The 21,942-nt window shown below is 40.2% G+C and overlaps 2 protein-coding genes across 4 annotated transcripts; both read left to right on the forward strand.

The window, feature by feature from the left end:
• Positions 1–22: 22 nt before the first annotated feature.
• On the forward strand, positions 23–17,356 carry spina (spindlin a). Of its 3 annotated transcripts, none has more exons than XM_014138728.2 (7): positions 23–165; positions 6,398–6,539; positions 6,734–6,852; positions 7,545–7,590; positions 9,435–9,697; positions 12,019–12,252; positions 13,801–17,356. In XM_014138728.2, exons 3-7 carry the CDS (start codon positions 6,798–6,800, stop codon positions 13,998–14,000), a joined length of 798 nt encoding a protein of 265 aa, XP_013994203.1. In that variant the 5' UTR covers positions 23–165; positions 6,398–6,539; positions 6,734–6,797; the 3' UTR covers positions 14,001–17,356. The 3 variants fall into 3 exon arrangements, with proteins under 3 accessions (XP_013994203.1, XP_013994204.1, XP_045548475.1); XM_014138729.2 differs by having other exon boundaries at positions 34–165; positions 6,763–6,852; XM_045692519.1 differs by having other exon boundaries at positions 34–165; positions 6,398–6,852.
• Positions 17,357–17,601: 245 nt separating this feature from the next.
• nxnl2 (nucleoredoxin like 2) lies at positions 17,602–19,533 on the forward strand. The gene is made up of 2 exons (XM_014138725.2): positions 17,602–18,183; positions 18,931–19,533. The coding sequence occupies exons 1-2, from the start codon at positions 17,882–17,884 to the stop codon at positions 19,100–19,102; spliced, it is 474 nt and encodes a 157-aa protein (XP_013994200.1). The 5' UTR covers positions 17,602–17,881; the 3' UTR covers positions 19,103–19,533.
• The last annotated feature ends 2,409 nt before the right edge of the window (positions 19,534–21,942 follow it).

The following is a 21,942-nucleotide window of genomic DNA, read 5'->3' on the forward strand; positions in this document are numbered from 1 at the left end:
ATTTATTGCACCAATTATTTATCGTGCTGTAACACTTTTTGGCAGAGGAAGGGGAGGGGATGGTTTTTGGCAGTAGTCAGGGTTGCCATCAAACGGATACTGACTGAGGCACAGGGGAGAAAGCGGGATAGGAAAATATCTTGCTATAATTTCACAATAAAGCGGGTAAGATATTCCGAAACACAAACAGCTATTCTCACACAGGAAGCCAGCCACAAACATTAATTAAAACGGTCTCTATGCGCGGGCGTAACATGACTCTTCAAAACTGGGGTGGAAAGGAGACTGGTTTGAGGCATTTGTCTACATTTGAAAATGTGTTTCTTGTCAGCCAGAGTATGGTCCCTGTTGGTTTGACTGCACCGTTTCTCTGCGGGGATAGTAAATATGGCTGACACTTACCACTAGTGTAGCTAATGTACGGTGCTGGTTGCAGACGGCATTTATCTTACATTGCAAGACATTTTGTTGGGATGTCTTCAATCGATGAAGCAATCACTTGATTCAGAAGAACTGGTTACGAAGTTAACTAGCTAGGTAGCTATCTAGTTCGTTTGGTTTGTTTGTTAGCCAGCTAGCAAATGTAAAGGAAAATCTGTTTCACCAACAGATTTGGCTAGACTGCTTCAAAGACTAACGTTAGATTGCCCAGCCAAAGACAAGTTGAAAACAGTGTTGTAGCTAAATGTGCAATACAACAAATTATTGTATTTACATAGCTAACTAAACTGATACATTTACTAGCGTATAAACTGTGGTAACTTTTTGTACTTCAATGTAACTAGCTAGCTACCAAGGATTTCCGTTTGTTGTAACATAATCTGTCCAACCTAACAACTGTTAAATGATCTTGCGGCATTGTGCCGAGTTCCTCAGTCTGTGGACACAGTCCCAAGCTTCCTATCTAGCAACCAAAGCAAAGGTCACATTGACTGCACAATGTCATGAATCACGATCAACTCATCTGCCCGACAGACTATTAATTCAGTGTCAAGTGTGGTGGGGGCGGGGACTCTGACAGCTATTTATCATATGTGTTCATTTGTATCCTATATTTGATGCCAGTCTGTTGAGCATTTACAAAGGAGAAAGTAGACCAGAGGTATTCAACTGGGGGTGAACGGCACAGCCCCCTAGAGGTCGGCGAAAATATTCAAAAAAGGAATGATATATATATATATATATTTGAATATCACTAGCAACAACAGAATAAACCAATTTTGAATTGCATACCTACAGTAGAGAAGAGGGGCATACACATGTTTTTATGATGTCAACTTTATTTCTCAACTCCTAATATTGAGCAAATTACACTCATTGGAGTCAATTACACTCACTGGAGTATCTGACATAGACTTTGAAAAAGCACCCACAAGTATCAGCCGCAGAAAGTAAGATTTCTTGACCAAAACATGGCTAACCTTTGTTTAACCAGCTGAACAGCTGCTATTAGTGAAAATGTGTTTGGAGTTACCTTTCTATCTTATGGGCTATGTTAGAGTTTACACTTCTTCCAATAATAATGTGGGGAGGTCAACATAATAAAAAAAAACGATCTAACATCTATTCATTTTAAAATGTTGATTACTACTCCTTGCCATTCACCCAATGATAAGACAAGATGTACCAAAAAAAATTGCTAACATAACGGGGGTCCCTGGTTCGCTGGTTTGCCTGGGTGGAGGTCCCTGGGCAAGAAAAGATTGAAGACCCCTGAAGTAGATGCATTACAAGTTGATTAGGCTAATATTCCGTGTTTGGAAAATATCTGCACAAATGGATGACAGTTGGCATGAGGCCATTCATTCTGCCTTAGTCTAATCAAACATGAATTATGACAATGTGGTTTCACGTGATTGAAACTTAAATTCACTATTGCCTTGAGTCAGGTTTTTGAAACTACTCGGGGAGGAGGTTAAGGTCTGAAAGTCAGTTGCCGTTGGGCAAGTCGGGAGTCTTTTTTTGGTTTCCCGGAGATTACATGCAGAAATGCCATATACAGTTCCTTCAGAAAGTCTTCGCACCCCTTAATTTTTTCAAAATGTTCTTACAGCCTGAATTTAAAATGGATTAAATTTAGTTTTTTTCATCACTGGCCTACACACAATACCCCATAATGTCAAAGTGGAATTTATGTTTTTATTATTTTTTACTAATTAATAAAAAAGCTGAAAAGCTGAAATGTCTTGAGTCAATAAGTATTCAACCCCTTTATTATGGCAAGCCTAAATAAGTTCAGGAGTAAAAATGTGCTTAACAAGTCACATAATAATTTGCAATAATAGTGTTTAACATGAATTTTGAATGACTACCTCATCTCTACCCCACACATACAATTATCTGGTACCTCAGTCGAGCAGTGAATTTCAATCACAGATTCAACCACAAAGACCAGGAAGGTTTTTCAATGCCTCACAAAGAAGGTCACCTATTGGTAGATGGGTAAAAAAAGAAACAGACATTGAATATCCCTTTGAGCATGGTGATGTTATTAATTACACTTTGGATGGTGTTTCAATACACCCAGTCACTCCAAAGTTACAGGCATCCTTCATAACTAAGTTGCTGGAGAGGAAGAAAACTGCTCAGGGATTTCACCATGAGGCCAATGTGGACTTTAAAACAGTTGGAGTTAAATGGCTGTGATCAAGAGAACTGAGGATGGATCAACAACATTGTAGTTACTCCACAATACTTACCTAATTGACTGAGGGGAACCTGAAGGAAGCCTGTATTTTTATATATATACACTACTGGCCAAATGTTTTAGAACACCTACTCATTCAAGGTTTATTTTTTATTTTTTACTGTTTTCTACATTGTAGAATAATAGTGAAGACATAAAATCTATGAAATAACACATGGAATCATGTAATAACCAAAAAAGTATTAAACAAATCAAAATATACATTGTATTTGATATTTTTCAAATAGCCACCCTTTGCCCTGATGACAGCTTTGCACACTCTTGTCATTCTCTCAACCAACTTCATTAGGTAGTCTCCTGGAATGCATTTCAATTAACAGATGTGCCTTAAAAGTTAATTTATGGAATTTCTTTCCTTAATGTGTTAATGAGCCAATCATTTTTGTTGTGACAAGGTAGGTGGGGTATACAGAAGATGGCCCTATTTGGTAAAAGTCCATATTATTGCAAGAACAGCTCAAATAAGACATGAAGGTCAGTCAATATGAAAAATGTGAAGAACTTTGAAGAACTTCTTCAAGTGCAGTCGCAAAAACCATCAAGCGCTAAATGATGAAACCGTCACAGGAATGAGGACTGCCACAGGAATGGAAGACCCAGAGTTACCTCTGCTGCAGAGGATATGTTCATTGGAGTTACCAGCCTCAGAAATTGCAGTCCAAATAAATGCTTCACAGAGTTCAAGTAAGACACTTCTCAACATCAACTGTTCAGAGGAGACTGTGTGAATCAGGCCTTCATGGTCGAATTGCTGGAAAGAAACCACTATGAAAGTACACCAATAATAAGAAGAGACTTGCTTGGGCCAAGAAACACGAGCAATGGACCTTAGACCGGTGGAAATGTTGTCCTTTGGTCTGGATTTCAAATTGGAGATTTTTGGTTCCAACCGCCATGTCTTATCAGATGTGGTGTGGGTGAACGGATGATCTCTGCATGTGTATTTCCCACCATGAAGCATGGAGGAGGAGGTGTGATGGTGTGGGGGTGCTTTACTGGTGACACTGTCAGTGATTTATTTAGAATTCAAGGCACACTTAACCAGCATGGCTACCACAGCATTCTGCAGCGGTACGCCTGGTTTGGATTTAGTGGGACTATCATTTGTTTTTCAACAGGACAATGACCGAACACACCTCTAGGCTTTGTAGGGGCTATTTTACCAAGCAGAGTGATTGAGTGCTGCATCAGATGACCTGGCCTCCACAATCCCCCGTCCTCAACCAAATTGAGATGGTTTGGGATGAGTCAGACCGCAGAGTGAAGGAAAAGCAGCCAACAAGTGTTCAGCATATGTGGGAACTCCTTCAAGACTGTTGGAAAATCATTCCAGGCGAAGCTGGTTGAGAGAATGCCAAGAGTGTGCAAAGCTGTCATCAAGGCAAAGGGTGGCTATTTGAAAAATCTCAAATATAAAATATATTTAGATTTTGTTTAACACTTTTTTGGTTACTACATGATTCCATATGTGTTATTTCATAGTTTTAATGTCTTCACTATTATTCTACAATGTAGAAAATAGTAAAAATAAGTAGGTGCTCTAAAACCTTTGACCGGTAGTATGTGTATGTATGTGTATATGTGTGTGTGTATATATTTAAACCTTTATTTTACTAGGCAAGTCAATTTAGAACAAATTCTTATTTACAATGATCCCCAACCAAAAGGGCAAATGGCCTCCTGCAGGGATGGGGACTGGGATAATAAAAAATAGGACGAAGCACACATCACGACGAGAGACACCACCCACAACATAAAGAGAGTCCTAACATGATAACACAACATGGCAGAAACACAACATGACAATAACATGGTAGCAACACATGACAATAACACAGTAGCAACACATGACAATAACACGGTAGCAACACATGGAAGCAGCACAAACATGGTACAAACATTGTTAGGCAAAGACAACAGCATACTGCTTGCAACAAGTCACTAAAGTAATACTGAAAAAAAATGTAGCAATGCAATTAACTTGATGTCCTGAATACAAAGTGTTATGATTGGGGCAAAGCCAAATACAACACATTACTGAGTACCACTCTCCATATTTTCAAGCATAGTGGTGGCTGCATCATGTTATGGGTATGCATGTAGTCATTAAGTACTGGGGAGTATTTCAGGATAAAACAATACATGGATTGGAGCTTAGCACAGGCAAAATCCTAGAGGAAAATCTGGTTCAGTCTGCTTTCCACCAGACCCCTGAAGAGGAATTCACCTTTCAGCACGAAAATAACATAAAACAGAAGGCTAAATTAACACTGGAGTTGTTTACTAATAAGACAGTGAATGTTTCTGAGTGGCAGAGTTACAGTTTTGACTTAAATCTACTTGACAATCTATGGCAAGACCTGATAATGGTTGTCTAGCAATGATCAACATCGAATTTGGCAGAGCTTGAAGAATTTTTAATTGAATAATGGACAAATGTTGCACAATCCAGACTTACCCAGAAAGACTAACAGCTGTAATCGCTGCCAAAGGTGATTCTACAAAGTATTGACTCTTTGGAGTGAGATATTTCTGTGTTTTATTTTTCAATGCATACAATTTCTAAAAACATGTTTTCACTTTGTCATTATATATTTCAACCATTTAGAATTCAGGCTGTAACACAACAAAATGTGAAATAAGTCAAGGGGTATGAATATGTTCTGAAGGCACTGTACAGTATTGCCTGCATTTCATCCAGCATAGGAGAGGAACCAGAAAGATTAGTACTTGAGTTCTTTGTATTTTGGTTATTGTCAGTAAAAACATTCGCAGAGCACGCTCAACATGCCCAACTGCCATAAATGCCACACATTTTCTGTCTTTCACTTAAATAATGTGGAGGAACGAGAAAGATCAGCTTGGCTACTGGGTCGTTCCACCTCAAAAAGCACAAGAAAGAGGGCTTCGAAACCCACCATCTCAGATTGTTCCCAAATTGTTTCTGCAAATTGTTTCCTCCCCAACAACGAGTATACAGTATCAGTTCTCTGTCTGACAAGTAGTATGGAGCTGCAGCTCAGAATTGTTTCTTCATCCTATGTAATGTATGCTCAGTGAATTTGGTATTGTTTTATTCCCCTGTTCAGAGAGATTATTAATTGAAGCTGTTAGGTTTATGTCCCATCCTACGTCCTGATATTACCAGGTTCTGACCGCTAGATGGTGCTGTTCATGCTACAGATTAAACCTACTGTAGACCTATTCCATTTCTTAGACAAAAAAAATAACGCTTTTAGACGGAGATCCTCCATTGAGCGTGCTTTTTATTCCAGGAGTAAGTATAACAGCCCTCAGTGTCCACTATAAACAGATGGCAGATGTGGCATTATTGATCTGGTGGTTTGTGAAAAGGTTTGTGTTGTGAGCGGTTTTACAGGAATCAGCCCGGATAGTCATGCTGCTGATTTGATTCTCATGTTGATTCATGAATCATTCTAATTCTATGAGTAGAACTAACAGGACAGGACTAGTTTAATCCTGACATTCCCACACAAGTGGGATGGAAGGGGTTCATAATTTTTTCCATCTTGATGTTTTAGCCCAAATGTTTGGGGAGCCTGCTTTGGTGTGAAATAGGCTAGGTAAACAAACACAAAGCTTTCCTCTTTTTTTAGATTAAGCGCAAAATTCGACTTTAAAGTGACTGAATATCTTCACATGTATATCAGCATTTCTTTTGGTTTGCAGGTCTACCCAGAGTCCTGATGTGATCATCATCCCTGAACAGAAACATTGGCCTGCCCCGAAGTCAGTCCTCAACCAACCGTGGACAATTTGGATTGGATATCAAAGATAATCCGTCCTTATCCCCGTTATCTGCCTGCACTGGGTAGACACTTTCTTTTTTCCCTCCCTGCCTGTTTCCATTTTCTGAATTGGTTGCCATATATAGATTTTCACTTTCTGACTTGTTACCTTCCTCTGACTCTTCTATTCAGATGTATTCCCTGGCTATCGTCCATCTCTCTGGGCTATAACATAAATCATTAATGTTTTCATTACGTTGGCATTTTTACACCCCAGACCTGGTACCATAGATATTTTCACCCTAGTCTGGCAGCTAGACTGCTCCTCTATACCCTGATGAATGAAGACCCCATTCGGGAAGAGTGCGCCCGGCCAGAGATCCAGAGCCGATGCAGGTTAGTTTGGCTTTTAAAGGGATAGTACACCTACATTTGAAAATGACATATTGTTTTCCATACCCTGTAAGCAGTCTATGGACGATGAATGACAGCAATCCATGCTTTGGTTTAGTTTCCCTGGCACTGTTTCCAGATGCTGACATTTGAGCATTTGTGGTACAAATCCCATTTGCGCTCTTTATAGATGTGTTGTCGGCATTCCAAATGGCACCCTTTTCCCTTTATTACTCACTTGCTTACTTAATTAGTCCCATCGCTCCTTTGGGCTCATAGGCCATCGACGATCCTCTCCAGCTCGTTCAACCCCGTGCCGATTCTCTTGGTGAGGGCCTCCTCTTTTCCTTTTGGCTTGCTGGTTCCAGGATAGAGCTTGCCTGGTGATGTTGGAAACACCTGGAGGACACCTATTCCCTTTATAGTGCACAACTTTTGTTTCCTTTTATAGTGCACTTCTTTGGACCAGGGCCTTTAGAGGCTCTAGTCAAACGTAGTGCTCTAATTGGCCTATAGGGAATAGGCTGCCATTTGGGGGGGGACAGCCTTTGTTGGTTGCTCTTGTTATTTTCAGGTGACGCATATAATCCGGTACATTTAGCCTACTGATAAGAGTTGAGTAGCTACTCAATACATTCACTACAGTCATTTGCACTAGAAGAACATTTGTGATGTTTTTTTTGTTTTTATCTAAGGGCACACGGGTGTTTCTTCAAACATGAAGAAAAAGGACTCCCACAAGTAAGCCAGGAATCCTTATGCACTGCACTTACCTTAGCTTTGTGATTGTGCCAATGTAGGCATTCAACTGTTCTAAATGTGTACATGTCGTGTAGTTGTATTACATTAAAGCTGGTTTCAGGCTAGGCTAAAACCATCTGCTGTCTGCTTAGTTTTCCCAGGTAGGGAACATCAGTTGTGCTTGCTAAGATAAGTAAATGATTAAGTCTAGTAGTGCCATGCTGAATACCTGATATCAGATACTGGTCTTAAGTGGCCTGCTGAAGTTAATACAGGGTTAGTAGCAGCTGTGTAGGGACACTACCATGGTCAGGGTTAGTATCAGCTGTGTAGGTAGACTACCATGGTCAGGGCTATATTCACACTTGAAAGAACACAATCTTTAAGGGACTCCTGTAGACAGGTCAAGGGAAGGAAAGAAAGCAGATCTTGTCTGTAATACATTGCTTTGGCCTACATACACCACATGACCAAAAGTATGTGGACACGTGCCTGTTGAACATCTCATTCCAAAGTCATGGGCATTAATATGGAGTTGATATCCCCTTTGCTGCTATAACAGCCACCACTCTTCTGAGAAAGCTTTCTACTAGATGTCGGAACATTGCTGCGGCGACTTGCTTCCATTCAGCCACAAGCATTAGTGAGGTTGGGCACTGATGTTGGGTGATTAGGCCAGGTTCGCAGTCGGCATTCCAATTCATCCCAAAGGTGTTCGATGGGGTTGAGGTCAGGGCTTTGTGCAGGCCAGTCAAGTTCTTCCACACCGATCTCGACAAACCATTTCTGTATGGACCTCACTTTGTGCACAGGGGCATTGTCATGCTGAAACAGGAAAGGGCCTCACCTAACTGTTGCCACTAAGTTGGAAGCACAGAATCGTCTACAGTGTCATTGTATGCTGTTGTGTTAAGATTTTCCTTCACTAGAACTCTAAGGGGCCTAGACTAAGACCAATATTCCTTCTCCACCAAACTTTACAGTTTGCACTATGCATTCAGGCAGGTAGGGTTCTCCTGGCATTCGCCAAACCCAGATTCGTCCGTCGGACTACCAGATGGTGAAGCATGATTCATCACTCCAGAGAACACGTTTCTACTGCTCCAGAGTCCAATTCCGGCAAGCTTTATACCACTTCAGCTGACGCTTGACATTGCGCATGGTGATCTTAGGCTTGTGTGCAGCTGCTTGGCCATGGAAATCCATTTCATGAAGCTCCAGACGAACAGTTCTTGTGCTGAAGTTGCTTCCAGAGGCAGTTTGGAACTCGGTACTGAGTGTTGCAACCGAGGACAGACCTTCTTTATGCGTTCCTTCTTTATGCGTTACGTGCTTCAGCACTCGGTGGTCCCATTCTGTGAGCTTGTGTGGCCTACCACTTCGCGTCTGAGCCATTGTTGCTCCTAGACGTTTCCACTTCACAATAACAGCACTTACAGTTGACCAGGGCAGCTCTAGCAGGGAAGAAATGTGTTGAACTGACTTGTTGGAAAGGTGGTATCCGATGACGGTGCCACGTTGAAAGTCACTGAGCTCTTCAGTTAGGCCATTCTACTGCCAATGTTTCCATATGGAGATTGCATGGCTGTGTGCTCGTTTTTATACAGCAACGGGTGTGGCTGAAATGGTCGAATCCACTAATTTGAAGGAGTGTCCACATACTTTTGTTTATATAGTGTATTTTATTCCATTTGATATACTGTAATACCAGACTTATCTAGAAGCTACTGTACTGTGAAGGACTGACAGCCAGTTATCAAAGGTTTTCCCCCTTTTCATTGGCTATGTGGACATTTGTTTCCCGAATCCCTCTCTTCTCATTGGCTGCAATCTGAACCGTACAGGAAACACAAGAACAGCATGGGCCCCAACAAGGCGGTGTCGTCGTCTGCGCCGCGCCGAAACATGGTGGGCTGTCGTATCCAGCACATCTGGAAGGAGGGGAGCACTGCGTCTCAGTCGCTGTGGAAAGGCATGGTGCTGGACCAGGTGCCCGTCAACCCCTCGCTTTACCTCATCAAGTACGACGGCTTCGACTGTGTCTACGGCCTGGAGCTACATAAAGATGAGAGGGTGCAGGGACTTGAGGTGCTCCCTGACCGTCAAGGTATTGTCACGGGTGTCGTAGGGTAAAGACCAAGGCGCAGCGGGTTGCGTGCTCATCATTATTTTATTTATAGTTGAACACGAAAAAACAATAAACAAAGAACGACAGTACAACAGTTTCGCAGGCTATACACAGCAGTGCAAAACCAATCTCCCACAAAGGGACAGGTGGAAAACAGGCTCCCTAAGTATGACTCTCAATCAGAAACAACGATGTACAGCTGTTCCTGATTGAGAGCCACACCAGGCCAACAAAGAAATACACAACATAGAAACCCTAGAATACAAAACAAGAACATAAACCAAAAACCCCGGAACACATAAATCCAACACCCCTCTACATACACACACACACCCCGAACCATATAAAACAAATACCCCTCTACCTAAATACATAGCCCAAACCACATGAAACAAACACCCCCTGCCACGTCCTGACCAAACTATAATAACAAATAACCCCTATTACTGGTCAGGACGTGACAGGTATGGCCTTGGTGTATTGTGCATTCGGACAGTATTCAGACCCTTTGACTTTTTACACATTTTGTATAATTACAGCCTTATTCTAAAATTGATTACATGTTTTTCTCTCATCAATGACAAAGCAAAAACAGGTTTTTAGATATTTTTGCAAATTTGTAAAAAAAACTAACATTTGATGTATCACATTTACATAAGTATTCAGACCCTTTACTTAGTACTTTGTTGAAGCTCCTTTGGCAGCGATTACAGCCTCGAGCCTCAAGCATTTCGCTACACTCGCATTAACATCGACTAACCATGTGTATGTGACCAATACAATTTGATTTGATTTGAGTCTTCTTGGGTATGATGCTACAAGCTTGGCACACCTGTATTTTGGGAGTTTCACCCATTCTTCTCTGCAGAACCTATGAAGCTCTGTCAGGTTGGATGGGGAGCGTCGCTGCACAGCTATTTTCAGGTCTCTCTGGGCTCTGGCTGGGCCACTCAAGGACATTCAGAGACTTGTCCCGAAGCCACTCCTGCATTGTCTTGGCTGTATGCTTAGGGTCTTTGTCCTGTTGGAAGGTGAACCTTCGCCCCAGTCTTAGGTCCTGAGCACTCTGGGGCAGGTTTTCATCAAGAGTCTCTCTGTACTTTGCTCCGTTCATCTTTCCCTCGATCCTGACTAGTCTCCCAGTCCCTGGCGCTGAAAAACATCTACACAGCATGATGCTGCCACCACCACGCTTCACTGTATGGATTGTGCCAGGTTTCCTCCAGACGTGGCATTCAGGCCAAATGAAACCAATCTTGGTTTCATCAGACCAGAGAATCTTGTATGAGAGTCCTTTAAGTGCATTTTGGCAAACTCCAAGCGGACTGTCATGTGCATTTTACTGAGGAGTGGCTTTCGTCTGGCTACTCTACCATAAAGGCCTGATTGGTGTAGTGCTGCAGAGATGGTTGTCCTTCTGGAAGATTATCCCATCTCCACAGAGGAACTTTGTAGCTCTGTGAGAGTGACCATTGGGTTCTTGGTCACCTCCCTGACCAAGGCCCTTCTCCCCTGATTGCAAAGTTTGGCCGGGTGGCCAGCTCTAGGAAGAATCTTGGTGGTTCCAAACTTCTTCCATTTAAGAATGATTAAGGTCACTGTGTTCTTGGGGACTTTCAACTCTGCAGAAATGTTTTGGTACCCTTCCCCAGATCTGTACCTCGACACAGTCCTGTCTCGGAGCTCTACGGACAATTCCTTCAACCTTATGGCTTGGTTTTTGCTCTGACGTGCACTGTCAACTGTGGTACCTTTATATAGAAAGGTGTGTGCCTTTCCAAATCATGTGTAATCAATTGAATTTACTACAGGTGTACCCAATCCAGTTGTAGAAACATCTCAGGGATGATCAATGGAAACAGGATGCACCTGAGCTCAATGTCGGGTCTCATAGCAAAGGTTCTGAATACTTATGTAAATAAGTTATTTTTTACGCTTTCTCATTTTGGGTTATTGTGTGTAGATTGATGAAAAAAAATATTTTCATAAATTTTAGAATAAGGCTTTAACTTAACAAAATTTGGAAAAACTCAAGGGCTCTGAATACTTTCCAAATGCACTGTATATACAGCGTCAACGTTATCTCAACATATTGATTTACTGACTAGTGATCACACAATGCGGATAAACCTCTATCATAGACAAGCTTCTTTTTGTGCTGTGATGGTCTTCTATGTTCATAGGTGAATGTCTCTAAGATTTGTCCGAGCTAGAAATATGAATTGTAATTGAAGTGATCGTTGGCATCACTTACCAACCATATACTCTCCCTGTCCCATATTTTTGTTGACCTGTTATAGCCTCCACGCGCAGCAGCGACGTCAACCTGGCCGACACGATGATAGGGAAGGCTGTAGAGCATATGTTTGAAACGGAGGACGGGACTAAAGACGAGTGGAGGGGCATGGTTCTGGCCCGAGCCCCCATCATGAACACCTGGTTTTTCATCACCTACGAGAAAGACCCCGTTCTGTACATGTACCAGCTCCTAGACGACTACAAGGAGGGAGACCTGAGGATCATGCCTGACTCCAGTGAGTACGGTAAAACTTTGGTTAAAGCCGACAGCATGTATGAGACTCTATCTTATTACAAAGCTTATAATATGTTATGCAGGTAGGGTAATACTAAAATCTGAGAGGTAAACAGATCTCTCCATCCAACTATAGTGTTCTTATAACAAAATACTAAGTAGTGTAGACCAAATCCCAATGTGAAAATGTTTGAAATACTAAGTAGTGTAGACCAAATCCCAATGTGAAAATGTTTAAAATACTAAGTAGTGTAGACCAAATCCCAATGTGAAAATGTTTAAAATACTAAGCAGTGTAGACCAAATCCCAATGTGAAAATGTTTAAAATACTAAGTAGTGTAGACCAAATCCCAATGTGAAAATGTTTAAAATACTAAGTAGTGTAGACCAAATCCCAATGTGAAAATGTTTAAAATACTAAGCAGTGTAGACCGAAAACCAAATTCTGAAAATGTATAAAATTCTAAGCAGTGTAGACCCCCTAATCCCAATGTGAAAATGTTTAAAATACTTAACAGTTGGACCCCAGGAAGAGTAGCTGCTGCTTTTGCAACAGCTAATGGGGATCCTAATAAAATACCAAATACCTCATCCCAATGTGAAAATCATCTGGAAATGCAGATTAGAGACTCCATTTTATAGCCTCCATCTTTCCGTAGCCTATTCAAATTGATTTTTAATTTGAAGCTTGCTGCTGGTCAAAGCATTGAGTCTAAGTAAATTTTTAACAAATCAGTTAAATAGGCAAAATGTTGATGTTGCACAATACACACAGTAAAATAATACAGAATATTAGGTAGAATTATGTGCTGCTCTCAGACTGACAGGCTAACATCACATTAAAATATTCTCCTTCAATGGAAATAAAGAAAACATTTCAGAGAACCTCATAACATTCTCCATCTACCTATAGTGATGCCATTATGAAAATACTAAGCTGTAGAGCAGACAAATCCATTATTTTAGATACAACAGAAAATTCACATGTGAAACTTCACTGCCAGACATGTCAAAACAATTTCGCTGGCTGCGCGGCAATAAAGCAGCATTTTCTTATCTTTCGGATCCATTTTGGTCCGATACAGACCCAATTGTACTTGGACCCGGGCCTCTCTCATCTATGACATGTTTCGGGTCGGATTTGGTACACCTCGGATCCAAATCGCGTATGGTATTGACTTTCAAAGAAATTAAGGGGTCCTGTTAGGGACAGGTGGGAAGTTTGCAGGTCCAATTCTCTCCGGATGGTCTGGCTTCTCTTAATAAGGACAATAGCCTACTCTTTGATGTTCTCCCTTAATGATTAAAGCTATCATCATTGTTATGGTAAACTTACTTTACATAGTCCTCTTTATTCCTATGGGGAACAAAGTATAAAGGTCCACCAGTTCTTCTGCTAGTCTAGGGATTCATTTAACCTGACATTGACAGGCCACAATAAACCTGTTTCTGTGTTGTCTCTGCCTGTTGATTTGATCTCAATTGGACTAACCTTAAATAAAGGCAAATAAATTAATTGGTAAGCTTATGTGTTTTCTTCTCTCCCAGATGACACTCCGCCTGCAGAGCGGGAGCCAGGGGAGGTAGTGGACAGTCTGGTGGGGAAACAGGTGGAGTACGCTAAAGAGGACGGCTCCAAACGAACTGGCATGGTTATCCACCAGGTGGATGCCAAACCCTCAGTCTACTTCATCAAGTTCGATGACGACTTCCACATCTACGTCTACGACCTTGTCAAGACCTCCTAAGGCGACCTTTTACCCTTTGGCCTTTTCACACTACTGAGCCGAATCGAGCTGTACTGGGCTGGCCTGGTTACACGTACATCCACCATAGCTGAAAAGACTATGCGAAAATATGTTAGAGGTGGTACAGTTTGGTTCAGGTCGGCACGGTAGTGTGAAAAGGTCGCTGGGCCTAGAGGACAGGAGGTCTGTCTGGGGAGTTAATGATGGATGCAGGAAAGACGATGGTCATCATCACCACATGGAACCTTACCTTATCCACCAACTTTTCTTAAATATATCTCGAGCGTTTCGTGCAACAGCTTCTTTGAGATGCGACAGACGGACAGCTAGATTGGATATTTCACCGAAGCCTTTGGATTGCTACTAAAGCATCTAGTGTTCTTGAATCTAGTCAGAAGAGAGAGAAGGGGGGAGGGGTCACTGTGCAACTGAGTTATTGGCCACTTGTTGGCTGAGAAGACTATTGCAACTGGCTATCCCCTATCAGAGTAAAGATCTTAAGGATTTGTTACATAGATCCCTTTGTAAGGGGAGGGACGGGAAAAAGATATCAGCGTTATTTGAACACTGCATATTAAGTGCGACCTTTTAAAGTGAATTACTATATGGGTTAGTTTCCATCTCAGAGAATTGTTCAATCCTTGACTATGATTATATTTGTTTGTTTGTAATGTTAAAAGATACACGACAACATATGCAGTGAGCAAAGGCATTTGTTGAAGTTTTGTGAGGGACATGACCATTGTTGTAATTGAAATGTTTCTTCGTTTTTTCCCCCAAGAACTTGTTCATGTATATTCATATATAATGATAGTTAAATACTGATGCCGATATTTGCAGTTTTATCGTACGCACTAATTTCAAAGAATCTACTCAGAAAACATTTACGCAGTTGTCTTTATAAGTTTTGCCTTTAATAATAATTATATGTTGATCATCTCAACAAACACTATTCAGAATGGTTGACCAGTGAGAACGTTAATCTGTAGTCCTGAGACTCAGTTTGTTCATTAGGCCTTGCCAAAGCCCTCGACCCTTATCATTCATTATCCAATCATAATAACAGCAATAATTATTTTAATTATTCAGATAATACTTATGTTGGTTATTATCGTTCCTGTAGTCATATGTTTACCTTTTTTGGGGGGGGATCAAGCATAGTTTGTATTTTTGTTTATTTTTTACTTTCATTGTTATACGTTATTTAGAGACATCTTCATCTCTGTATTTGTGTTAAACAGACTTTCTGTTTAATTGGCATAGTAACCTTTTAGTAAACTGTTTTATCATGCCTTTAAAAAAATAAAGACAGTATGGTGAAAGCACTGCAAAGTATTTGGGAACTAAAACTCCACACCAGCTCTTCAAAAGTGTTCTAAATTCAGCAGTACCATTACAACAATACTAAAGTGTTTCTAAAATCTTCACACAACTGTTAATTCACAACAAGTATTCAAAACTTTAAATGCAACACCCACTTTATAGAGTGCATGTAATATTGTACTCAAGGAAAGGTTACTAGCCTCAATTAGATTTTTATTTGCCTTATTTTGTTGAGATGAGCTGTTTCCCGCCATTATTTAAAGCCTATAATAATGTAGTTAAAATGTAATAGCAGTTTCTGGCTTTCTCTGTGTGTGGGCGGGTGTGTAACAAAACAACATTCACCAGATGCCCCTAGTAGGCCCCTTTGGAATGTTACAATAGTTGTCAGAGAAACACTCTAGAACCTCTGACATACAGATGTTGTTCATTACTGTAGTAACGTTTAGTGTTCATGTGACTGTAACCCCCCCCTCTACACTCCTCTGCCTTACTACTCTTTCTCCATGCCCTTCTTGACCTTTAGCAGTGTTTATACCCAGTCTCTGAAGAGGTAGTATAGTACTGATATTTTCATTAGCCTGTGTAGTAACAGAACAGATGTGCTGTGTTGTGACTGATTTGCGATTAGATAAACCACTCCATCTTCAGCTGAAGTGCCTGCAGAGACATATAAAGCCCATTCGTTTTTTTTTTTTACATTTTATAACTTTTTCTTTCTTTGATGACTGTATGGCTGAATGGTAGCTTTAGAAATGAAAACCTGGGAGATTATGTGTATCGGTTATAATGAGGCTCATAATTTGAAGACCCCAAAAGGTACCGTATAAACCTCTCTGTATCTAAGAAGATAAACACAAGTATCTTAGTATCCTGTTGTATTCCAAACCGCAAACTGACTTGTGTTTTATGCAAGATGTCACCTTCAGGAAAATAATTTAAAGTGTTTGATGGATTGGCATTTCACACTGTGTTTGATGTTGGTTCATTTTGGGATAAAATAAATAAAAAAAGAATATGAAAATAGTCCATTATTTTTGCATGAGTAGCGGAAACAGTAGAACTGTAAGTGGAAGTTAGTGTGAGATACACACATGCATCTGTCGTTTTTAACTTTTTCTATGAGGTTATTTACATTTACATTTAAGTCATTTAGCAGGTTATCTTCATTGTGTTACCTGTTGTGACACTCCCTTTTTTATTTTCCTGTTTTGCATTTCTAAAGAAAAGCAAAGTTGTTTTTTGTATTACATTTTTGACTCTGCTCTGCTATAGGATGAAACTCACTGGGGTTGTATGAGGGGCCAATAGAACGGCCACATGATGCCAGTGTTACACAGCATTTGAGGGATCATATCTTTCACATACAATACCGATGTTGTCCGTAAATATTTTTTATATGTATCTCTTTTGAGTGCCACAAGGAAAACATGAACTCAAAGAAAAAGGCCTTATAAAATTGGTAGGGGGATGTTTATACAGCATATATATATATATAGATATATATGTAGATATGTATATGTGTGTATGTATGTATATATATATGTGTGTATATATATATACATATACGTGTGTGTATGTGTATGTATATAGATATATGTATGGGGTGTAAGTATATGCATGGGTGTGCAAGGTAGGTAGCACATCTTAGTTACATATCAGAAGATTAAACAATGTACATAGACACTTTAAAGAGAAAATATCATTCGGGTTTTCATTTCTCAAAGTTACTCTTAAATCAGTTTAAAATAAGATTGAAAACTATGATTTACTGTATATGGTCCCTTTTAGATGATGTTGCTCTTTCCTAACTTGTAAAATAGTGTATAGTTGATTCTTCATGTTTGTTGGCGTCAACTTCAATGGCTTCTATTTGAACTGGTAATTTGTTATTACTCTGAACAATGTATAGAGGTGATTTGATTTTCTTTAGGGGTGTAAAGCATTTAAAAACATGTTACTTAAATCTGTACTTTTTATAATTGTTATGTAAGTATCCTTATAACATTTGAAAAAATAAAACGTAATGTGAGGTTGTGTGGTGGTTTCTTTCCTTATGGTTTTTCTGCTTTTAAAGATGCCAGACATAGGTATTTCTCGTACAGAAGATCACTCCCCTCAATCAAATGTATTCGTCACATACACAGTGTTCAGCAGGTATAAAGACATGAGGCTATTTGCATTGTGTAAATATTACTGATTGTACATTTAAATAGTTACGTAGAGGACTGAGGACACTGATTGGCCACGTGAGATGTCAATCAAACTGGCAGTTTGTTTTAGCCAACCAACAGTAACCAGCTCTACAGCAGTCGACACCGTTCGTTATGACCAAGTTATGACAGTTTGTAAGGTGATAGTAACTCTCTATATAGTGATTGAATAATGAAAATTATGACCGTTTTGCACTTCTACGAGTGATTTCACGTCTTGGTTAGTAACGGTTCACCGCGAGCAACTGCTACAACTGTAACCGTCCTAAATTGGTTTTGACTACAGTTGCCTAGGTCGTTAGTGCTGCGCATGGCTGTATATAACTAGAACTGTTCGATTCGACCATGGTGGAGGTTTTTGTTGGGAAAACTCTGCTCAATAAAGAAGGGGATCTTATTGATCCAGAAGAAACTCTCAAGAATAAAGTAGTAGGAATATATTTTTCTGCCGGCTGGTGCCCGCCTTGTCGAGATTTCACCCCTATTCTATGCGATTTTTACACGGAACTTGTCGAGGAGAGCGAGCCACCTGCACAGTTCGAAATAGTTTTCATATCTTCTGACAAGTCAAGTGATGATATGGTGGAATATTATCATGACATGCACGGGGACTGGCTGGCCCTGCCATGGACGGATCAATACAAACAGTAAATTCTTAGGACTTAGGTTCTTTCTTGTAGCCTATTCCTATTTGAGTTATTGTAAATAGCCTAGTGACACAAACATGTCTACATACATAATGGCTGAACTGATCGTATATGCTTTTCCCCACGGTTTGTATCCTATCCCATAGCACAGTAGGCTAACTGTAGGCTACGGGCTTTTTAAAAGGTTTATAGGTCACCCTTTGAGGGATTAGGTTTAAAAATAGGGCAAGGTCTCTGCGTGCCTGATTAGACAAAGTGATTGGAATTCTGCAAGGCTAGCCTACGGTATGCTCTGACACATTGGGGCCAGGATTTTATGTTGTAGAACAGTGGTTCCCAACCTTTTTCGGTTACTGTACGACCAACTGAATTTTGCTCTGCCCGGAGTACCCCTGAAATACCCCCTCATGTGCAATATAGCAGTAGGCCTATGGTCTCATGAGTCTTCTTAAGTACCCCATGTGGATAGGCCAAGTACCCCCAGGTCCTAGAACCCCTGGTTGGGAACCACTGTTGTAGAACATGTGTTCTGAAATTGTTATTCCCACCCATTTGATTGATAATTGGCCTATCAATTATGAGAAACGTGTGTAGCTACCCTGCAACATCCCTCTCATAATTTGTTTTTGTGACTGACACAATCCTTTGTGCCTTCATAAAAAGTGAATGTGTTATTTTTGGCTGGTATGAGCCATGTGGGGATAAAGACCTGATTGTGCCCTGTGTTGTTCCACTTTCCCTTCCCAGTGATCTCAAGAACAGGTACAAAATCACAGCAGTCCCCAAGCTGGTGATTGTGAAGGAGAATGGAGACGTGATCACAGACAAAGGCAGGAAACAGATCCGGGACCAGGGCCTGGCCTGCTTCAGGAGCTGGCTTGAGGCGGCCGAAGTCTTCCACAACTTTAAAGCTTCCTAGACATTCTAAAATACATAATTCTACATTCTAGAGCAGCTTCCTGCTCCTAACCCATAAAGACTGTTCTTATCTAGCTGTCTATTCTAAACTTCTGCACTACAATGCAATACTGTCTATATTCTAAACTTCTGCACTACAACACAATACTGTCTATATTCTAAACTTCTGCACTACAACACAATACTGTCTATATTCTAAACTTCTGCACTACAACACAATACTGTCTATATTCTAAACTTCTGCTCTACAACACAATACTGTCTATATTCTAAACTTCTGCACTACAATGACAATATTGCTTTTTTTCTAATGAATAGACATGAGTGGCTTATATTTTCGAAATACATATTTTGAGGCGTATGGCTATTTTTTATATTTTGTTTTATATGCCTTAAAATGCACAATAATGATTAAATCCTTTGCTGTCTGTTTACAGTCTGATAGTTATTGTGAAGTGTTATGATGTTATGTTATGGAACAATCAAGTCAGTGCCACTCCCCAGTGTGCCATTAGTATGCTAAAAGAAAAGCCCATAGGATAGATAGTATTTTCACCATAGCTAATTCACTATAGCTAAGTCTCACTCCTCATTGCCTGTGCACCTCTTTGCATTTAATCACAATCATTTTGTTTTCCTTGAAAATTGGCAAGCTCTTCGACTTTGATTATGATAGTCAACAGTCAGCACACATCCAAGCCTGTGTCTATAGATTTGATTGTTTTTTAGGTTACATAAGGGCCTTGTTGTAGTTACATAAAGAGAAGGCTCCCGAGATGTTATTATAACAAATCATGTTGATGTCAAATAATTGAATAATTTCCACTTGATGGGTGTAAAAACTAACAAGGTAACACTAATGCCTTTGCACTTTATTCCAGTGATATCCTTTATACCACATGATGTCGCCATAGACTCACATATAGTCTACATCCTCAGCTATAGATTGTATGCTACAGCACTTCTCCCTCCCCCATAGAGTTGATGTTTTTCCACCTATTATCTTTTGGAAAAAAGCATTTCATGTAAACAATGTATTTTTAAGAATATTTTGAGAGAGTTGCTATTGCAGTATGTCAAACAGGGGAAACTAGTTTGAGCTTGATTTGACCAAATGCTAAACTGAAATTGATCCTTTGAATTAAAAGAGGTTTGACAAAGTAGAGGAATTTTGTGTTAAACAAACCTCTGAAATACCATAGGCATAGCGCTTGCTCAGTCAGCTCCTTCCATTACATTATGGTCTCTGACTGAAATACTGCCTACACAGTGCTGACTGGGCCGTTCAGTCCTCGGGTTAATTCACTTATGCAATTATGGTGAATTATTTACAATCTGTTGAAGAAACTTGCTGTCCTTACTCAGCTGAAGTGCCTTTAGGTCAGCGTCTTGACCATTAAAATGGATATTTGGGTTTTTATGAAAGCAGTTATTGTCAAGGTGACAGGTGATCAGAGACACCTTTTTCACTGGTCCAACAGCTGTCCTATGGAAAGAGCTGCCACCAGTTTAGCAATTGAGAGGTCTTGAACCAGCGACCCTACAACTACAGGGCAAGCGCACACCTGTGGCATAGATCAAGTGTGCTATAATGGTCTAGACCTCTTGGCGGAGGCCATAGTTTGCACATAGAGGCTACAGCGAGACTATAGGCTACAGCAAGGCTACACCGAGGCTATAGGCTACAGCAAGGCTACACCTAGGCTATAGGCTACAGCAAGGCTACACCGAGGCTACAGCGAGGCTATAGGCTACCATGAGGTAGGTAGGCTTGTGAGGCGAAGTCACTCCAATGCACTGGTTGACAAAACTCAATATTTTTTTCCAGCTCTTCTTGGTGATGCAACCATTATATAACACTTTGCCGAGAGCAAACTAGTCCCGAGGGCAAAAAAAAACCTTAGGCTATTTGAACAGTTTGACTTTTAACTCTCTTGAATGCATGGCACACAATCACATAACATTTGTGCTGTTCTCAGGACCTGCTTGAGCCAGACTTCCCAAGTACCCAAATGAACTGTCTGACCTCAGACACTGCTCTGAGACCTGTTCTCAGTATTCCTTTGAGACACAGCTGGAGGGAATGTGTGTAATGAGTGGACATGATGAATAAACCACTGTATGGTAGACTGGTGGCTGTGGTTTTCATACCACTGTGCAGCTCTGCTTCTAAATCGCAGAACAGTTGCAACAAGAGGACCTCAGTTGCCTAAATCCCAACTCAAAATACCACCGACGGCAGGCGAAAACAGGATTCCCTTTTCACAACTGATTTCAACTAAATATTATTGGTTCCACAGCCTTTTTATAGATTTGTCAACTTTTTGTCATTGAAAAAAAAATTGTTGGCCCAAACATGAGAAAACTTCTGCAAAAGTTCAGTCAACTTAAAATTAATTGTTTGCTCAATTTGTCTCATTATTTTGGCATCGTACCTAAGAAAAAAGGCCTGTGGAACTAGTTACACACAGTATTTTAACAGACACTGTTTTCAACTGACATATTTGACACACAAGATTACATTGTGCATGTTCATTTATACAGTAATTAGTATTCAACATGTCTTCACATGGGATTTGAACTCACAAACTCTTCGTTCACAGCATTCTAATCTTCCTGCTAACAGGTCCGGAGAAATAAATCTCAGCTCTGTCAAAAGTACAGTCAAGAAAATCTATTTAATTTAAAGAGTAACATTAAAATAGAGTAATATGCAACACCAACATTACAAAATGATGCAAAAACCCCCAAAATTGCTTAAATAAGTAAGTAAATCAAATCAATAATGAGATAATAACTGTATTTTTAACAGAGCTGAGATTTATTTTGAAGTGCAAAGAG

Source organism: Salmo salar, chromosome ssa13, assembly GCF_905237065.1.
Source record: "Salmo salar chromosome ssa13, Ssal_v3.1, whole genome shotgun sequence".
NCBI classification, from domain to species: domain Eukaryota; kingdom Metazoa; phylum Chordata; class Actinopteri; order Salmoniformes; family Salmonidae; genus Salmo; species Salmo salar.